Source organism: Paramormyrops kingsleyae, chromosome 15 (assembly GCF_048594095.1).
Source record: "Paramormyrops kingsleyae isolate MSU_618 chromosome 15, PKINGS_0.4, whole genome shotgun sequence".
NCBI lineage: Eukaryota > Metazoa > Chordata > Actinopteri > Osteoglossiformes > Mormyridae > Paramormyrops > Paramormyrops kingsleyae.
In genome coordinates this window covers 16,276,613-16,297,430 of record NC_132811.1, presented here as the reverse complement: position 1 = coordinate 16,297,430, position 20,818 = coordinate 16,276,613, and the positions used below count along the sequence as shown (strand labels likewise).

The 20,818-nt window shown below is 41.6% G+C and overlaps 1 protein-coding gene and 1 long non-coding RNA gene across 6 annotated transcripts in view; one reads left to right on the top strand and one right to left on the bottom strand.

Moving 5' to 3' along the window:
• Positions 1-18,233, bottom strand: part of LOC111834876 (discoidin domain-containing receptor 2-like) — a 39,300-nt gene extending 21,067 nt beyond the window's left edge. Inside the window, exons 1-3 of one of the 5 annotated variants that reach the window (XM_023794670.2) lie at positions 18,049-18,233; positions 12,828-12,945; positions 2,187-2,296 (exon numbers count right to left, since the gene is read on the bottom strand). In XM_023794670.2, coding sequence (XP_023650438.2) covers positions 2,187-2,271 — 85 coding nt within the window. In that variant the 5' untranslated portion in view covers positions 2,272-2,296; positions 12,828-12,945; positions 18,049-18,233. Of the gene's footprint in view, positions 1-2,186; positions 2,297-7,316; positions 7,654-12,662; positions 12,729-12,827; positions 12,946-18,048 lie in introns of those variants that run through there. The other 4 variants (XM_023794669.2, XM_023794668.2, XM_023794666.2 and 1 more) reach the window with 4 other exon arrangements.
• Positions 118-5,767, top strand: LOC111834878 (uncharacterized). The gene is made up of 3 exons (XR_002836091.2): positions 118-3,994; positions 4,358-4,444; positions 4,760-5,767. It is a non-coding gene; the product is annotated as an uncharacterized lncRNA (long non-coding RNA).
• Positions 18,234-20,818: the final 2,585 nt, after the last annotated feature.

Here is a 20,818-nt window from a genome sequence, read left to right as displayed (position 1 = left end):
GGGTGCGAGGCCGTGGCGGCTCGGTGAATTGCGGGGCCCTCTCGCACTGGCAGGCGTGCAGAAACCCAAGCCTGGACTCCCAGCTCCAAGCCCCCCCCCTTCCCCCTCATACCCTGATATTTCCATGCCCCTGCCCCCTGAAAGGCGTTCTTGTTCCGCGATGTTTGCCATCTAACCGCCGTCTCCAACCCCCATGCATCGCCACGGAGACTTATCGGCCACGCTATCTTCCCACACGCTGGGCGGGGGCCGCGGGGGCCCGTTTTCACCACTGCCTCGTCCCCTAATTCCCCACCCACTGGTCAGATGGCTTAACATTCATTTCAGAAAAAGATTAAAATAAAAAAGAAGAGTAAGGGCTCAGTTGTACCTACAGTACTTGGGAATTTTAAGCAGGGGAAAGTTGGCGTACTTCAGAATCTCACTGCTACTTAAGTCAGTGATGCACATTTCCTGCTATGGAAAAACATTTTTTGTAGTTTAGAAATAACATGTAAACTGATATTACAGTACATGAAGATCTTTCCCAACACAAGATATGACAAAAATCACACAAACCTTAGAAACCTTCAAAACTATGAACTATTAATCTGTATTAAATCTGTGATTCTGAAAACCCTTGCCAATTGTGATCTCATGTAGCTCATATTTAAATCAGTAAATTCTTGCACTGTAGGATATTTCAGTTATTGAACTCTGACCGTTTGTCCTCTATGGGTTCATGAGCACTGTCCAGAAATGCACGCAAACCGGCTAATTCTGATGTACTTTCCTGCTGTCAAAATGTCTGACGTGGATTAGCCGCAGACTCCAGACGGATCGAGGAGCCCATTGTAGGCGCAGTACATGTAATAATAAACCCTGGCCAAGGTCGAGCCCTTGCAAAGCCTCGAGGAATGAGAGAACGGGAGGCCTGTGCCTGACTGTGCAGATGCTACACGAGGCGCTGGGTGAAGGACAGCTCAGCTGATGGATTCTCCAGTGGTGTGACTCTGTCCTGCCGGCTGCAATAGGCGGGTTTACTGTTTTCCAAGGCCTAAGTCGAAGGTTTTCTGAGATGCTGTTAAATAAGAGTCAGGCGCAGAAAGGCAGGACAGGAAGGTTTTAAGTTAAATTCCAGGTACATTCAGTGGGTCTCCGGAGATATATTCTGGGGAGAGGTATTTAATGCAGTTCATGTCAGAACACAAAGAGAGGGAGATACTTCTTGGGAATTTGCTATAGGGAATGATTGCCTCATATTTCATAACGGATACAAAAAATGAGTCTAGCAGACGATTTCCCGTTTTTTTGTACAATAACGGAGCCAAATTTAAATAAGTACTTTAGTCCAGTTTCATGACATTGGAACGTTAATAAACATAGTTCTGGCATCTTCCATAGTTTGCGATTTTTAACGAGAAGTTAACCCTATGCTCCGAGATAGACTGATGCTTTTTAAGTCAGCACCATCTTCAGTGTTTGTTCAAATGTAAGAACATTGTGGATTTGCTGCAGCTCGGCACAGTAAGGCTTTAGTTAAAATGGAAGTTACTCTGAATGCCTTACTGCCCCCCAAAGTATCTATAATATTTTATAACTGTAGCATTTCTAAGCCTGTTGTTTCTACACTGAATCAAAGTGAATTTTACAAAGATGATAAACACTTTCAATGGCCTGCCTTATTGTAAAGGAACAACTCGATGCAATTCAGTTTACAGGCTACAAGACCTATATTCTGTCGTATTTCAAAGTTGAAAACTGCAGCATTTTTCATGGACTTTCCACAAAAGGTTCTATTCCTGTTCGCCCGTTCGGTCATCTTGTAAAATGTAACCGGCGTTCACATTTGCGTCACACTTTCCTCTCCATAAAACACACGTGTGAATGCATCACACGACACGCAGACTTTCGGCACGGAAAGATCTCCTAGAGCCTGTAACGACTTGGATTCCTTCAACGATTCCAAACCTTTAAAACACCGTCTGGTAATTTTTCACAGATTCTCCTTTGGTACATTGCAAACACCCTTGTTCACCCATGCAATTAGCATTAAAAAAGTGTTTATTCTTAGGCTTGCTCCATCTGACAGATATTTGTTGCAACATCACTGAGCTCCATGCGAATAATTCGCAAAGAAAGTGCAGGGAAAGTTCATTTTAACTCACAGAGCAAAAATAGGCCCAAGGTGAGAGTCTTTGTCTTACCGGGATTGACTTGCGTCCTCACGGCTCCTAGAAGCAAGAGCAGAAGCAGAGGAAGATGGTGCCTCATTTCAGCCAGATTCTTCATTCCTACCACATGCAGGACAGAAAGGCTGAAAATTCAGAAAAGGGAGAACAGAAATTAAGTTTGTTGTAAAATGCTGACAATTGCTCATAAGGATATAACAATACGGAGGATTAATGGAAAATTATGTGAGAACTGCTGCAAACTTGCGTGTTTATGGGAATCACTCTGCTTTATTTTTGTAAAAGGAAAAGTTACATATTACATTTAAATGAACTGGTGCATATAATAAAGAGAATACTTTATCCTAAAAAATATGTGCAAAGTGAATTCAGTCAACATCCATCCATCTACCCACCCACCCATACTCCATAACAGCTTATTCAGTGCAGGATCATGGGCCTGAAGTCTATCCCAGGAAATACAATGGAGGAGACATTCTGGAAGAATTAGGTTCAGTCAACAATGCAAATGTGTGTGAATAAGTACCAATTTATCAAATTAAAGAGTAAGTCCAAATTTTAATGGCTCTCTCTCACACAGAGGTAAAAATCCTAGTCAGTTTGGTCTTATTCATGGAGTTTCGTGTAAACCATGACCTAAAAGGACCTCAGAGGACTTCGGTAGAGATTGAAGGGTTCAATTGTTTGGAAAAGGTTAAAACCATTGGAGAAAAACATTCTGGGATTTATCAGTCCACTGCAAGACAAACAAGCCAGAAATTCAAGACTATACTCCACTTTCAAAATTAGCCAACAGATCAACAAGGAAAAGTGCCATGCAGGACGTCCAAAGAAACTTCAAGACCGCAAAACAAAGCAACTCTGGGCCTCCCGTATTGCTGCTGACAGCAAGGCTCATACCAAAGTAATATGACAGAAACTCAAAGGGGTTAGCCAGAAGTTAACCACTATACTCTTCAGTTTACAATCAACCATTTGGATGACTGAGTAGATATTTACAAGAATGCTTTCTGGACAGAGAAGCCCAAAACTGATGTCTTTGTCTCTTTGGATTCAAGCAAAGATATCACAGCTGGTGAAAGCTTTATCAAATGTGATGGTGGGAGTGTCCTGCTTTGGGGCTGCTATGCTAACCTACTGACAACAGCACCGGGGTGATGAGTAGCTCAGGGGCTTAGGACAGTAGCATGGCTAGTAGAGTAGAGATTTCACCATTGGCACCATAAGCAAGACTTAACTTCAAATGCTGACTGACCCTGTTTTCTCAACTACATGCAGCTTTGGGTAAAAAGTGTCTGCTAAAAACATATAAATGTAATTTCCCATTATGCAGGGAAACTGAAATATCCTGGAGGAGAACATCACGCCCTACAAGCTGAAATTGTCAGTAATAGGAACTGTAGCATGACAGTCAGTCTAAACACTCTGAAAAAAATCTACCAAAGAATGGATTAAAGGCAAGAAATTGTGTGTCTTTGCAAATGTTAGGTCAAAGGTCATACCTCAAAACAACAGAAATGTTGGAAAGACTCAAAGCAGACTGAGCCCAAGCATAACGCTGGAACAGAAGAGGAAGAAAGAAAAAAAAAATGCTCAGAGATGCTCATGTCCGCTCAGTAACTAGAGGAAATGTTTGGTTTCACGGCAGATAAAGGAAGTGCAATAACTCAGAAATGAAAGGCTCATTCATTTCTGTACACTGACCCTTTTGTTACAGAAATGTTTTGTTTAATAAAGACAAGAACGACTGTTTCTGTTTCAGATTATCTTCCTCGACTACTGGGGATTTTATAGGATTTATGAAAGACGTATGAAAGATGAAGGTTGGTTATCCTTCCAAGCAGTGTTATATGGTACATTTGAATCAACCTGTATTTGCAAACTGGTCATAAAACAAAAGCATTTATCTGGAGGTCAACTCTTTTACGAATGTATTTTGGGTGAGGAGTTTGGCATGGATGAGCCAAAGTAGTAAGAAAAGCTCATTAAAAATGTCTTTTAAACTTGTGCATAATCCTATAAATCAAATATTTTTTGCAAAAGCATCTTAACATTTGTTCCTCACTATATACAAAAATATTGTTGAAATATAAAGGTGAAAAATAAATATGGCAATCATTTTTGTAGTAACAATATTTTTTTTACGATTATAAATAGTATTAATACTTCTTTTCAATATCTTCAAGTACTTTCAGGATGGTGACTAACAAACGGAGTTCGTTGATAGAGCAAAGGTTCACCACCACGCTCACATCCCTGTCCTGGACTGCTGGGTAAGTTCAAGCCACCGGTTAAACACACAACAGTAGCCACAGGACTCTGCGGAGAAATCTGAAGAGCAGCATTGGGGGGTTTTTTCTCTCTAGTTTTCATCTCTGGCCAAACACAGCCCTCCTCATGACTGAGAGGGGGATCTTATAATGTAAACCAATGTCACCTTCATGTCCAAATGCGCTTCCTATAGAGGCTGAAGTATGTCGAAAATAAGATTGCAGAGCAGATGCTTAACAACGGTACTGACACATAACCTCACATTGTTTATTAGGATTAGGGGGTCATTTTAAGCTAACCCAAACTTTTCTTCACAGCGTCAGGAAGTCCTGCTGCTCCCCTATTTCATAGCCCCTAATTACCGGGTCTGGGTTGGTCAGAACCAACAGGAACCCAGTGCAACGGGTCCATTTGTTTGAAACCTGTCTGCCCTGTTACGCTACGTTCTCTGTTCCCATATTTGGTGGGAGACCAGGATCTCGGTGGCGCTTAAGGCTGAGATGGGGGCTCTATGCGGCTTAAACACCACATCAGCGAGAACCTCACCAAGAACAGAAAAACAGAACAGTTGAGACGTAGGTTATCCTTCAGGGTCTTATTGGATAATGCCAAAGGCAAGAAGAGCCGGGTTTGCGGCTGTTGATGCTTGAAACTGCATGCAGAGGTGGAGCCTAAAATAACCTCAAAAGCTGATGGTATCCAGGGTGGAGGATTTGTGAACCTGCAAGCCCTAAGTTTCATTTTATAAGCGTAAAGCGATATTAGAGAGTGCAACCCAAATATGGAATCCGAATCCTAACGTACTCCTCTCAGTATGAGGCCTGTCATCCCAAACACAGACGGCCTCGGTTGTGATTGTCTGTGTTACGATATTTAGAGTTTTTGATGGGTATGTGATTTTTTGATGGGTATGTGATTTTTTGAGGGGTATGTGATTGGTTTTATGCAAGCAGAGGGCTGCTTGTTTACGGCTTACGGAGGATCAGATGTCACGTTTTTCACAACACGGCTGTGTTGCATGCCAAGCTCTCCCTGGTAGCTGGACGGGACGGACTCCCATGAAAGGTTTATGCAGCCCTGGCTGTCCAACTTGCCATCTCCCCCCTGCTCACCTTTTGTGTCTCAGATTTAACTGTATTTGACTCTCCCTGCCGGCCCCTGGATGATGGGCTCCCCCTTTGAGTCTGGTCCCTCCCAAGGTTTCTTCCTTCTAGGGAGTTTTTCCTTGCCACTGTCGCCTATGGGTGGGGATGCTGTAAAGCGCTTTGAGACAATGTAATGTTGTGAATGCGCTATACAAAAATAAATTTGTTTGTTGTTGTTGTTGTTGTTGTTGTTGTTATCACATCACATCACGCAGCACCGACAAAAGCTGCACAGCATTTTATTTTACACTAATTTTCAGATGCTTTTATCACGGGCGTCGTCCAAGTGAGAGAGCTGGGTCAGCAAAGCATGGTTTTGACCGGTAATGTGCAAAGACAGTAAAAGGCTTCGGGCAGAAAGTACGCGGACAAGCACGCGTGCACATCACCTGCCAGTGCACTACATCACTCACGAGTACGTGAGACCCAGTCATCTGTTGCAGGATTGGAAAAGAGAAAAAAGGAAAAAAGAAAAATGCACTCAAAAATGAATACATTTCTTTCACACTTCATTATTTCAGAATCAATAAATAACAGAAAGGAAACTGCCAAAAAGTAAAGTCATACCACACTTTTCCCAAGTCCACATTCTCTGCATAATATTTATGCCTGTCCTCACACTGAAAGGAGCTCTCAAGACCCCTGCATATGTGTGACCAGAACACACCTGTATTATATACCAGTTACTGTGTACAAAAAACATACCAAGCAGAAGCCAAGAAAATCACTGTAAAACATTAAGCATGCAGTGCAGGTCTTAGCCTGGAGGGGGCTCTCTATCTGCATAAGGTCTATAATAATGAGCTGCAGCTTTGCTATCCTACCTGATAAGATACTGTGTGCCTAAGATCAGGTCTGGTTCATCAGAGACAAGGTATGATAGAAAACCTGCTGGACGCCGGCACTCCGGGATCAGAGGTGCCTACCCTTGCTGTACTGGATAAGCATAATTGGAAAAGGATGGAGAGATCCTTAAAATTGTGAGCAGGAACGGCATTTCAAATCACCTCTCCTTGGAATAGCTAAGGTACCCGAGGCAGACGGAGCTGCTTCTATGCAACATTAACGCTGCCTGTACAAAACATTCCTTAATGGTTATTATGGTAATAACTTTGGTCTAACAGCTTAGAAGGCTTATAGCACCAGAAATTAGAATACCTTGGGTATCCTCGAGTAAGAGCAGCCCTCCTAATCCATGCACAGATAGCTTTTTCTCTAGTTGCCTTGATTTCATGGGTTAAAATTCATCATTTCAAAAATAAATTAATACAAAAGGCCATTAAATACAGAATTCTGCTACACTAACACAAAGCTACAAAAAAATAAAAAACAACTGTTCTTTGAAAGTTATAAGAAAGGGTTTACTGTCTTCGGTGATGAGATGCAGACAAAGATTTTTGAAGTATTTTTATTCGATTCTTCATCATTCTACAGTTAGACATCTCAGAAATACTGTGGACAACTTTTCGCACGATTTAGGGGGGGGGGCAGCTACATCAAATCCCCAAACTTAATATATTATACTACACCCCACAGGCTAAACCCCATGTCATCCAGCATAGGGAAAAAAAAATCTGGGATGGATTTGGTCGTGACATAAACCAGAGGATTTTAGGTTTACTGGCAGACAGCCTACATGGTTTCTGATGAGGTAATACAAAATTAAAAATACAGAGTATCTACAGAAAGAGTTCAACATTCAGGAAAGCTAAACATTGTGCAAACATACCTGACAATATCCAGAAACATGAAGGTTGGCTTCATTTCGTTTTACATTCATGTATAATGTCCGGGGTATTTCTTTAAGGTTCTGCAAAGAAGTTATGAAAGGTCGGTGTTCATGCATTTAGAAACTCCGGGCAAAAACGTATTCGTTTTGGTTTTTGAAGCTCCGGCATATGAGAAAAAACAAACCGCACGCATCTATTTTTCTGATATGGCGAGAAGGTAACGTTTCATCGCATACTTCCGAACTCGTCCAGCAGTAGTCGAGAAGCGGCCCCAAAAAAAACAAGAACTGCCTGGCCCAGCTACAGGAGCTCCTCAGTCCCCTAGGTATCAAGTCACACTGGAACGTCGGCAAAAGGGACTCACTCCATTCAACTGACACACACGACAGGAAAATGCCAGCCCAACTATTTCTGTACCAAAGACGGCTTTGCATGTTGAAATATCACCCCTTTTCAAAATAAGCAATACAAATATTTCGGTGTGCTTTGATTGTTGATTGTTTTTTGGTGCCTGCCCCATTTTACGAAGTCATGCAATTAACGCAGCCCTGTGCCAACTGCGTGCAATCCTCAAGGTCTGAAGGGAAGAAAACCTGAAAAAGTCAGACGAAAGGGAGGTCTTTATGAACGGACTGTGAAATTGTACATGTAGTGCTTGTCCTCTTGAGCTAAGCTAGTGGAAATGGATGAATGGAATACGTTATTCATTCCCAATAAGGAAATAGCCGATACAAGAAGTAACAGTCCCAACAAAGCCTGCTATTTCTGGTCATACACATACTGTACCCTATAACGTCAAACCAATTTCATGCTTAGTAAGCAAGCAGCAGCTAAACAGGTATCTAATCTTTAGCTTAGTCCACACTGCACAACAAAAATCCATAAACCGGTAAATATCCATGAAGTTTAGACGGGTAATGTTACAAAGCCAAGCTGAAGCCAACCAAAGTTATGTACAGTGTATATTCCAGACTATTTACAGTATGTAAACAGTCTTGCAGTACTTTACCAATTTTGTCATTTTAAGTGGGGGCTAAATCTAAAATTCAATTATTCCCATATGAATCCAAATACTTTGGATTTGATTTGTCGCATTCACAGTATTTAAATCAATCGGCTAAATGTTTTCAGAATGTCTGGGGTTTCACTGCACTGTAATTACGTTTTAAATAGACACCGGCCTAACGGCCAAAGGTCAGGAAGTGACCTGTATTTTCCCCTGCCTTTAAAAATATCTGAAAGCCTTGGTCATCTGGGTTTTTTCCATGTGCAATCCTACTGACAGAGCATAACTCAAATTTTGCCATGCAAAATCCAAATAATTACATTTCATAAATCTGAATCCAGAAAATTAATGGGATTTCTAGGAAGAGAAACGGAAATCAGAGACTGGTTTTAATTCAAAGGAACGCTGCTGAGCACCAGTACTGGAAATTAATTTGCTTTGAGACCTTGACAGTTGGAGTCTAATTCCCTTAGTTCCGTCTGAGAAATCCATCGAAACCACTCTCCAGCTCATTTTAGGAAAGTTCTACAGAGAAGCCTGAACTCAAGTCCTTATGGCGCAGCAAAAAGGCTCATCTAATTAAAAAATGCAATTATATGTAGTCTTTTTCAATGTGATTCAATATGGGCATGCAAACAAATCAACAAGCATATAAAGCCGTTTTTATTGCAATTATAAATATTCCACTTCAACCAACACTGCAGCAGAAACGCATTCCCACGAGGATACGATTGTGAAATAAAGTTGCCAAAACGTCGTCTCTTTTTTTTTCCCCTTAGCATATTGTAGCGACTGGGAAGCGTGGAAAGTAACATACAATTTTCTGGTTGTTCTCCCCTGTGCTTATGACAGGACTGGCTTCCAAAGCTCCCTTTTCCAAGCCCCTTCACACATCACTTTCACAGACTTTCGAGATGTCAAGACGAGGCAGAGCCAAGCTGGTGACCGGCACAGAGCTCCGCTCCTCCGTCTCAAACAAAGGTCAGGGGTCATCACCGAGTTAATCAAATTGGCGGTGGGGGGGGGCACTCTTACTGGAAATTCATGGAACACAAACTAAACATGCACTCTATCCTGCAGTATCTGACTCTGAAATACAACGGCTTTGGCATACAAAGAATATCCCTCCTATTAGTACAGCATGTGGGTAAACATTTTATAATTATGGATGCTCTGCTTGATGTCCCCAGACAAAACAGACAAAATCGCCAGCGTCTGTTCACCCACTGAAGTGTCACCATTGTCTTCCATTTCAGTTATATAATGGATTTCTCAGATTTCTGCTTTAATGATTAAAACATTGAATAGGTTACTTTAGCACATTAAATCTGTCACCTGAGCACGATTAGTGTCAGCTTCGCACTAACGGCCGACCGGCGTCTGCTCGTTAACTGGGGAAAAGTTGGAGCGTCGGCGTGAATTTGAGGTGTGGTTAGACCACTATTCCCATAAAGGGCCGAGAGGAATCTACCATTATTATGGGGACCGATTTCTCTGATGCCAAGCGAAATATGAAAAACCTCAAAAAAAGAATCTGTTAAAGTGGTACCTATTCACACAACTTTCAGTACTATTAGGGAGAAAGGGCTTAGGGATTAGCATGGACCACACATACAAATTCAGGCACCGCATGAACAAATGCGTGCTTGACAGACAGACAGACAGAGGAAAATAGTAGCACAACACACGTTAAGACAGAAAAAAACCCAAAACATTTAGACATCATTAGTCAGTAACTTAATATTAAATGACAACAGTAACAGCACAGAGATCACACGTTTGCGAGACTACAGAGAAACAAATGATAAGGTATGAATATTGCAGGAAGCTTATGGCGAGCATGGAAGACAGGGCTCCATATTCCCAGGACATGATATACTCACATTTCCTCAGGCGTATCCCATGCAGCCCAACGCCTATTAACTCCATGCAGGCTGAGCTGGCTGCATATCTCAGCCTGAAACCCTGGACCTGTGAGGCAGTAGCAGTACTGAGCTACTTCATTAACAAGATAACTTACTAAAAACAGGGGGGTCGACAGCCCAGGGTGGGACAAAGTCACGTGATCACTCCTTCAGCTCACTGTGAGGTCAAGGGGGCTTTGTCATGCCATCCATGCTCAGGGCTACAGTGCCACCAGTAACATCCCCCCAGGGCAGCACACAGCACCACTGTCACTCAGAGGGTTATCACAATACTTAAAGTACACAGTGCCACCAGTAACATTTCCAGTCGCTGATGCCCAGCCTACAACTGCAACCCAACATCCATACTGCTCTTGGTGACCCTCTCTCTTCTTCCGGTTTTTCTCTTTTCCACTACTTTCGTCTCGGTTCCTTTTTCCCCATCCCTCTGACATTCTGTTTCTGTCTGCCGTCCTACACAAGGCAAGTGTTACAATTCAGCAATATCTGTGTCAGACTGAAATGGTAAGACTGAAATTAAGCATTTCATCAAGTTCAGCTTGTGTTAGGCACCCACAATTCTCTGCCAAACGCAGCAGTACACAATCCGTATACTGAAAAATCTCAATCAAAACCACAACACCTAATCATCCATTAGACTTTTAAAGGTCTTTAAAAAGGAAACCACAGACTGATCTCTTCTACCCCAAGACTATTTAAACAATCCCACGAAAGCTGGGAAAATGATTGCCAGCACAGCATCGTCTCAGGGTGCATTTTACTGGGGCTGTATCTAAGCTCACAGCATTCTGCTCACTGTATCTAAGCTCACAGCATTCTGCTCACTGTATCTAAGCTCACGACACAAGCTCCAAGACATATTAACGCACAGACACCCTATAGTGAAACATGTGCTTTTGATTCCTCCCTCCCCCCCCCCCTCCTTCTGGCCTTAACACGCACTGCAGATAGTCTCTTTTTTGGGGATGCATAAACTCCAAAACAAAAACCCAACGGCCATAACTGGAAGCAGGTGGCAAAGTGAACAGATGCGTATAAAATTCAGAGAAAATTCAACGTTAGCAGACTCATAAAAAGATGCTGTGCGGAACAATTTGAGTGCATTTTGGGTAATTTGTGTCATCTGGGAAAGTGTGAAATAAGGGTGGATGTAATTACGCAGTAGGGACAAGTCAGTATTGTACAGGTACAAGGTGTCAGGGGCCGTGCTGTTTGAAATAAACGCTTTTATAATCACCTCCAGGTGCAATTAATCAATATTCCCTCTTAGCCAATACAAAGATACAAGAATCAGGCCAACAGTGCAAATTAATTATTCAGCTGTAATTTTATAGGTATAAAAACACTCAGTTACCCAATCGCAAAACTATTTAGGGCTATTTTGTTGCAATTATTTTAATCACACACTAAATGGATAAAGAACAGTTTCTATTTCGGTTTTCTGAAATGAAAAAAATTTAAACTGAAAACTGGGATTAGCCCGACATCCTGCTTGAATTTCAATCCATTTATTGGTGGATTAGTATATTTAAATTGTGAAATATGTGAACATCATGAAAGTGGACATCTCATCTATAACTGGACACAAAGCATTTTTGTTGATGAAGTTGGCATTAATATGGTGTTAGCTCTGGCCCCAGCTTACACAGATAAACACCACTTCTATTAAATGCACCACAGTAAAACGCGCTGTTCGGGGTGACAGCATTAACTAGAAGGAAAAAACATAAAAAGTAATGAAAAAAAAAAGAAACTGCAGCCACCGCTCTTGCCAGAGAGTTACGTCGATCTACCTGCGAGGAGAGAGTCTCCACTCATCAAAAAGACCTACGAAGAAAATATCTGATACCCTCAAAAAAGCAAAACGTACTTAAATCATGCGTGACTAAGACAATGCCGGCCGAAATGAAGAATGCCTCCCTCAAAAGCAACCACTACAAATATGCTCTCCAATTCAAAAGTACGGACGTAAAACAGTAGATCAATGTTTCCCAGTCCAGTCCTCGGGGGGATCAACAGCCGGTCCGAGGTTTTGTTCCGTCCAAGGTCCCGGTCAGACAGTCCATGTTTTTGCTCCAAGCAAAACTCATGTTAAAGCAAAAACATGGACTGTCTGTGGGTCCCCAAGGACCGGACTGGGAAGCACTGCAGCTTATTATCCTAATACACAGATATACACACTTTTTTCTTTTTTAAAGGATCAGGACCGAGAAACCAAACAAATGCAGTCATGCAGTTTCCTGACAACATTAATTCTGAACTGTCGACATAATTCTGTCATTTTGTCAAAAAAAGTTACGTGTTAATATTCAAATAGGTTTTAATATTCTAAACTCAACAGCACTTATTACAGAAATATGTACACTGCACTGTGAATCTGTTAAATATCATACTGTACTATACAGCAGACCTACCTTGAGGCACAAAAAAGCCCCCATTTACTCACTACCATCATTGAAAACTGCTCCGCTGACTATAACCCGGCCCTGAGAATTAGGAGCAGTTTGTGGACAGAAAATTTCCACATCACCGCATTGACACAAAACAAAACAGTTTTTTTTGTATTTATTCATTCTTACACCTTACGGAAGTGTTAGCCGTGCCTCGTTTCATTTTGACATCACGGATCTCTCTCAGCAACACGTAGTCATTCTTCCTTCCCCGTGCCTGAACCTGCACTCCCACCTCTCCTGAGTCCTAAAAATAACAGAAACTAGCATTAAGCTAAAGCATTAACTGTGACCCCTAGACCAGAGACACTGCTCTACTGTTCCAGGGTTTAATCCATTAAAACAGAGACCAAGGTGGCATCTGAGAATTATTTACCGGAATGTCCCATGTGGGATTGTTTATGACGGTTAGGCGGTAATCGTTTTGGGAGGGAAGGGAATTCTGGGCTAAAAACAGAAGCCGTGCCACCCAGCTCTTCTGTGTATACTCATGTTCGGGCATCAGGTGCACAAAACGTTAGACAATAGACACCCACAGTGATTCACAGACCTGTCACAAGGCTGCTCTGTAGTGAATGCTGATCTGACACACGTCTTCCAGCTCCAACCACTCATTTTATACACGTTTTCATTTCCTTCGCCGAAACCGTTTGAGGTGATAATGGGGGCGATAAGGTTTGGCTAGACTAGAGATTAATTTTTTTGGGCTGTTGACTTGACTTCAGGCTGAGAAAACAAGCAGAATCATTTGCAGGTGACATCCCAGCATGAAGGGCCACAGCCTAGAGACTAGTTAACAATCCTGTTAAAACTGAAAAATGGAAAATGAACCAATTAATATTGCAGCATGTAACACTGGACAATAGTGTAGTATTACATTATTATTTATGTATTAAATAACCAAAAATGAAATCTTACATACTGATCTCATGTTAATTCATCATTAATAAATTGTGATGCATATTTTATCTCAAGCAGTTACTATATTTGTTACTATATCTGTCAATTTTGTGAACTACTGAAGAAACTACTAATTAACTACTGAAGGAACAAGTACTGAATAACATCTTTTCATCAAGTAGCAAATATATTTAGTCATAACTCATTACTGAAGAACAAATTATGAACAAGTATGTGTGTCTTGTCAAGTGAAATGTTACCACCCGGTATGACTTCAAGAATCCTGCAATGATTACCATTAAAAACATCGATATGTAGGCCAGTTCCTGATTTTAAAAGTGACATATTAAAACTAACAAAATTTTAAAAGCAATAGTAAGCAAACCTGTGTTAAAGGCCTTGCCCTGAGAGCAAATACCTGCCACACATACTTGCGATGTCTTTAACCGTGTGGAAAAAACCAGGGAACATTCTCCGGCTTTTTGCGGTCAGCGGGTCATGAACGAGACTCGAGTAATTGCTCAAAATAGGGTGGGGGCCACATAGCGGTCAAGCCATTCGCAGGTGAATTTCACCATAACATTCACTAACAATGTGAGACTTGTACTGCCAACAGCACGAGGCACGCTATGAATAAACAAGGGAACCGGCAGAAAGGCTGAGGTGTTAAAAATGGATTAGTGTTTGATGCTACAAAGGGTGTCGAAGCTCTGCAGATTATATTTAAAGACGAAGGAACAAACAGCCGCCACATTATAATGTAGCATTGCAATTTTTGCATTAATTAATGCGACATTACTACATGTGTCACTAAATGTTAAAATTTCAGAATAGCGACACTTTAGGTGCCTTGGGGTGAGTATATAAATATGCATATACTAGGAGGAAGAGGTAAGGAGCTTTCGCTGATACAATGTGTTGCTGCAAACACCACATGACGAATCACCACAGGGATGAGAACCCGAGCACAGACGTGTGAGACCTCAGCACCACTTATTTGGGGGGAACAGAACAGTGTGAGGTTTTTGCAGAGGCTGGAGTGCCAATCCTGCCACCAACCCCCAAATTTTCCCTGGACGTAGATTAACGTCATACCCAGGACAAAGCAGTTGAAGGTTAAGGGCCTTGCTCAAGGGCACAACGGAGCAGAATCACTCCTTGCATTTAAACCAACAACCTTCGAATTCCTGGCACAGACAGGAATGACCGAACAGCTCTGCATACTATTGTCCCACACAAACTTACACTCCCCTTGTTCCACAGTGACACACTGTGATTTAAAAGGCATCTCGGCTCATAATTTACACTCTCGTATCAAGTCTTTAATATTTAATTCACACATGCAGCCGTCTCATGTCACCAATTACGCATGTTCATCAACTGATTGAATCAGCAACTTGATCACATTTGAATAAATTCTGGTGCTTTTACCACAGATGTTAAAGAAACACTACAAAGATTAAGAATCGATTTTTTAACGGACTGGAAATTAATGGGAACGAGAGACCACAGTTGCTTCTAGTTCAAACAGGTTATATTATTAAATAACCAGTAGCCAATTTTTATATGCAGTTACTTCTGAAAATGGTTTCAACACCATTGCTGGTGCCAGTCCATGCCAGATCAAAACTCAAATCACACTTGAAATGGAAACAAAACATTAAAACCATCAAAAACTTTATTTTTTCCCCATTTAAAGCTACTGCTTAAACTATGTAACATCATAAAGTTTCATCAAAGCTTCCATATCACTGAGATGCAAATGCCTGGTTCTTTAGGTGAAGTGTGGATTAAAACCTAGGAAGATGCATTTAAAATGTTTTGCTTATGGTCCAGAATCCAATCAGCTAAATCAATCTGTCAGCATATGAAGGATGTGCAACACAGGAATACTGGAGGTATGAGTTTCTGCAGAGTCAGTTTTAAGTTTTAACTGGGGAACTGCGTGTGGCTTTGTAGGTTAAGGCTTCTGGGCCTGCGATCGCACAGCGGCCAGTTTAAATCCCGTGGTCGCCAGGGACGGGCTCATCCTGCTTTTTCAATTCTACGCCGCTTTGGACAAAAGCATCTGGTAAATAAATAAATGTGAACTTGGCTTTGCAATACTTGCTTGCAGTTTTATGGAAATATTCTGGCTCAAAATTACCTTTTGGAGAATGATATTAGAACATCCAGAGAAAGCAAAAACATGTGAAATTATACAATCTGCCACAAGAAACAAACTCTGACGTCATCATTTTGGAAAGGAGTGAGCGGGCCTTGAAGACCAAAGCAGGAAAAATGGTTCATGAGAAAATGGGTTCATGACGACTGAAACTGGGATATAGGAAATTATACAGCCAGCTGGAGTAAGGCTGTGCTAATGACAACACTTCCTGTTCACTGGACTACATCACAAGCCGTTTTTTAATGCAATATACCCACCATACACAAACAATGAGGATGTTTTGCACAAGACAGTAACTTTTCTCCACAGACACAGAGGAAGAGCAGCTGTTTAAAAAGATGATGTTATGTTCCCAATTAACCATGTATCTTTAATTTACTACTTAAGTAACAGTTAGAAGTAGTCACAAGACTTGGCAACTCACAATTAACAGGCTGTAAAATGAATATCTGAAACTATTACCATGTTACAGATCCACTGTATAACTGAACATTAATGACACAGAAATCAATTAGCATAAGAGTGTTTTTAAGATCAAAGAACATAAGTCAGCTTCAGACATGCTAAAAGAGACCATTTCATCAGGAAATTCTAAGATTAACTAAGATAAGATTCTGTCCCTTCTTTAATTAAAAACAAACAAACGCATCTTTCATTGCTGAAGTTAAAAACCACAAGATAGCTGATTCCCTGGGGCACATAAATATGTGGTTTGTCTATGGAGCAGCACATCCATGTGGAGAGAGAGGGCGAGAGAGAGAGAGAGAGAGACTTATTAGGTTCCAGCACCCCCCCCCCCCCCCCCCAGGACCTACAGCCCAATGGTTCACAAATGTCAATGGGGGTGTCCAAGCTGTACATTTTGGTCACTTCAAAACATGGTGCAACTGAATGTACTGAAACATGGAAACATGCAACTTGATCACGTTTTAAGAAATTTTGGTTATGTTAAAGAGACACCATGAAGATCAAAAATCATATTGAAAAAAAATTGGAAATTAATGGGAAAGAAAATGACGACAGTTGCTGCTAGGCTTCCTTTTAGTTTGGGCTTTGCTCCCAACCAGAATCGCCGCTATATGAACCATAGCCTACTTTTATATTTTGTCTCATAAATAACATCCTGAAAAACCTCTTGTATGAAAAGGCCCACAATAAACCCCTAAACATTAGAGTCAAGTACAGCAAATTAAGGCCTACTAGACCAGTGAAACAAAATTACGTTCCTACCCCCCAGTGCAACATTTATCACAGGACAGACAACACGGTGGTAAAGAGAGGTACGGAATTATTTACATCCAATCGTTCAGCTCTGGTTTGATTTCACATGAATGCACGACGTACCCCGTGTCTGGACCTTGTAATCCTAACTGCTGACATAAGCGTTTGTTAATTATAAAAGGGAAGATCCCAAGATCCCCTTTGAAAGTGTGACCATATATGTGTAAATGCCATTTATTCAATCCATTACGTGGGTCACAGACTCCTTAAGGTTGCTATCCCTGTTTAATAAATAAAAAGCAATGGCTTGCCCTGTCGTATGTGATGATTCTAGGTAAATGTATTATTTTCCCCCCAGACTTTTTATATGCAACTGATCATATTTCATTTAATTTAGGATTTACCACCCTTAGTCTAACAGCTAACTCTTTTCCGTGGAAAGGACTGTAAAAGAAAATATTTCCACAAAAGGCCGAAAGTAACATAAATTAACATTCGTTTTTAAAACAAAAGCGTACTTTTAAAAACTGCTACAATTGCTTAGCATTTACTTTTAGGAACTCTACTTAAGAGTAGCATACGTATGAAACGTAGTCTACTCCAACTTCTTACCGCATAAATACTGCCACCAAGCTTTTAGATTGTATGCACAATATTTAAGTCCAGGTATTTCAATATATTTTGTTTCCGAAAGTGCGCGAACTAAGTTACCAAGAGGATATCAATCGTTTGTACCGAATGCATGATTTTGCTGAATGTTTCCATTTTGCCGATCCAGCTACTACAAACTTTAAGTGGAATCCGATATCCTCTATTTTCGGCTGCCATGCAAACAAGAAAAGGTGGCAAAACTTGTAATAAGGAGCATTTCAGAAAATGCACGTCCGAAAGACGCAGAAAGCGGACATTAAAAACATTTTATTGGGAATTAACACTAGTGAGAAGCGCAGAAAACCCCCTTCTTTAAACAATAATTGCACATAACATCTTACTTGCTTTCCTCAAAGAGTGGTCTGCCCGTTTTAGTAAACGATATTTTACTTATAGGAGAGAAATGCTTACTTTTGTCAGCGTTTTCGCAATCAAACCATTTGTCCAGGAAAGTCCGTAATCCAGGCTGAGTGACAGCGAGCGGCAGGTAACGCGACGCCGGGCTTCTCTCCGACTCCGTCCGAGGCTGCGTGCAGCTGATGTAAGATGTAAGAGAGTCCGACTGAAAAACTCCACATTCTGCACATTCTCGGGAAGACTCCGAAATCCCAGAATTCCACATGCCCAGCATAAGGTCCTCATTAAGAAGCCGACTGGTCGACCAATCACGGCAAACCTCTGTTGTACTCAATTATTATTGTTGTTGTTAATAATAATAATGTTAATAATAATAACAATAATAATAATAATTGGAGTTTCGCAATACCTAGCACTGTTTCCCCGCCTTTAGGTATAGGGCCGATCAAATCCCACCTCCTCTGCGTGCATTTTGTGTTAATTGGATTTCCTCTAGATTTTCTGGTTCCTTGTCGCAGTCTACACACATGCAAATAGTACAATTGTGTGTGTAAACATGTAGCCTGTGATGGACCGGCATCCCACCCTGTGTACCCTGTCCTGCCTGGGATAGGCTCCAGCCCCCCGGGTGAAATTGATCAGGATAAGCAGTTAGAGGATGGATGGATGGATGGATGGATTATGCAGAAGTGCAAAACACTATACAAACTGTCAAGTATACAAAAGAATTTAAGTTTAATTATATTTTCAGTCAGTATTGCCTAAAGAACTGAATTATTTTATATACTGTATACCAGTCAATATTTTGTTGAAAAAAATGTTAAAACAATCAAAACTTTTCCATTACCGACTGCTGCCAGAGAGATATTTAAGCAATTGACATTTACCGTGCTTCACACCAACGCCGACACTAATGAAACCCAGGCTGCCCTCATATGCTACTTCACTTTGTTATTTTCTCATAGCAACAGCAGAATGTAAATTATTTTGGAAACTATGTCCACCAGGAACCACTGGAAACGGCAGGGAAAATATGTCCATGGAAGCGCTAATGCAGAGATCACACTGGCTCAAGGTCAGTTTTTTCTGACCTGTACTCCATGCCTCTGAGGTCTTGCTGGAAGAACGCTCACATTCCTGAATTCTTCATCCAGTCTGTCACAGACAAGAGGGTGTGCAGTTTCCTCCCCTCCAAACTTTAAATTCAGCAAAATGACACACATACAGAAAATATACAATGCAGATATCTATCCATCCATCCATCCATTTTCCATACCTGCTCCATCATGGCAGGGGGTCACTGTAAAGTTTACCATGGGGAATCCATGGGGGGGGGGGGCAGGCACAAGGCAGGGAATAACCCGGGACAGGGCACCAATCTCGATTGGGGGTATATACAACTTACAGACAAATTCATACCAATGGGGAATTTGAAAAGTCCAATCACCTTAGCGTGTCTTTGGACTATGAGAGGAACTTGGTGAACCCAGACGAAATGCCACAACAACACAGGGAGAACATACAAACTCCACAAATGTGAAGCTGGGGCAGAAACTTGAGCCCTGATCTAAGAGGTATTAGGCAATATTGATAATCACTGAGCCACTCCTTGCATATAAGCAATATAGCAAAATATATGTAGTGTTTTTCTGAATGTCTGCATGTGCTGTATATATTTTAGTGTATTGTTTAATGGTGATGCATTTGTTGTTCATGTTCTTGGTGAGGCGAATTATAAAACATGTATAAAACCCAGAACATTACATGAGTATATGAGGTAATTTATATTAAATTTCATATTTACTGTACTTTTGGTTATTACTAGGGGACACTGTGAAGCTCAGATCAGGTTAGGGATCTTTGTCGAGAAGGTTGTGGGTTCAAATCCTGGCAGAATATACACGTCACTATTAGGTGCTTGAACAAGGCCCAATCTTTTCACAAAACATTGCAACTGCTTAATATTTTATAAAACTGTCAATTTCACATCCTAAAGTGAATGAGGGCTTGACTTGTGTTACCTACAGATGTCAGTCTGAGAGCAGGCTGGCTTTCACTGTCAGCAAGGTCTGGCTCTATTGTTACATTAATACCAGGCTTTTTGAAAGGTGTCATTTACCTGCGACTATAAGATTATTATGGGTTTTACATAATCGCAAGCACCTTTGGCTAACAAACCTCCAGAGTGGAGATTTAAAAAATACATAAATGGATGGGAAAATGAGGTGTTGGGTTTGGGCAATTACCAGTACAGACTGTCCCCACTTACAGCTGGGCTCCTTCCTGACAGACAGGTCATACGTCAAAGTGGACATATGCCTGGGGACGGTAATCACACTGACTTATGTGTGAGAACGAGGCTGGGAGATGGATGTGAGGCTGGGATGATCACACTGCCGTACAGTAGGGTACTTTGGGACGGTCCCACTGCCGTACGGTAGGGTACCTTGGGACGGTCGCACTGACGTACGGTAGGGTACTTTGGGACGGCCCCACTTCCGTACGGTAGGGTACCATGGGACGGTCGCACTGACGTACGGTAGGGTACCATGGGACGGTCGCACTGCCGTACGGTAGGGTACCTTTGGACGGTCGCACTGCCGTACGGTAGGGTACTTTCGGATGGTCGCACTGCCGTACGGTAGGGTACCTTTGGACGGTCGCACTGCCGTACAATAGGGTACTTTGGGACGGTCCCACTGCCGTACGGTAGGGTACCTTGGGACGGTCGCACTGCCGTACGGTAGGGTACCTTGGGACGGTCGCACTGCCGTACGGTAGGGTACCTTGGGACGGTCGCACTGCACTAGGCAGAGTAGCACTG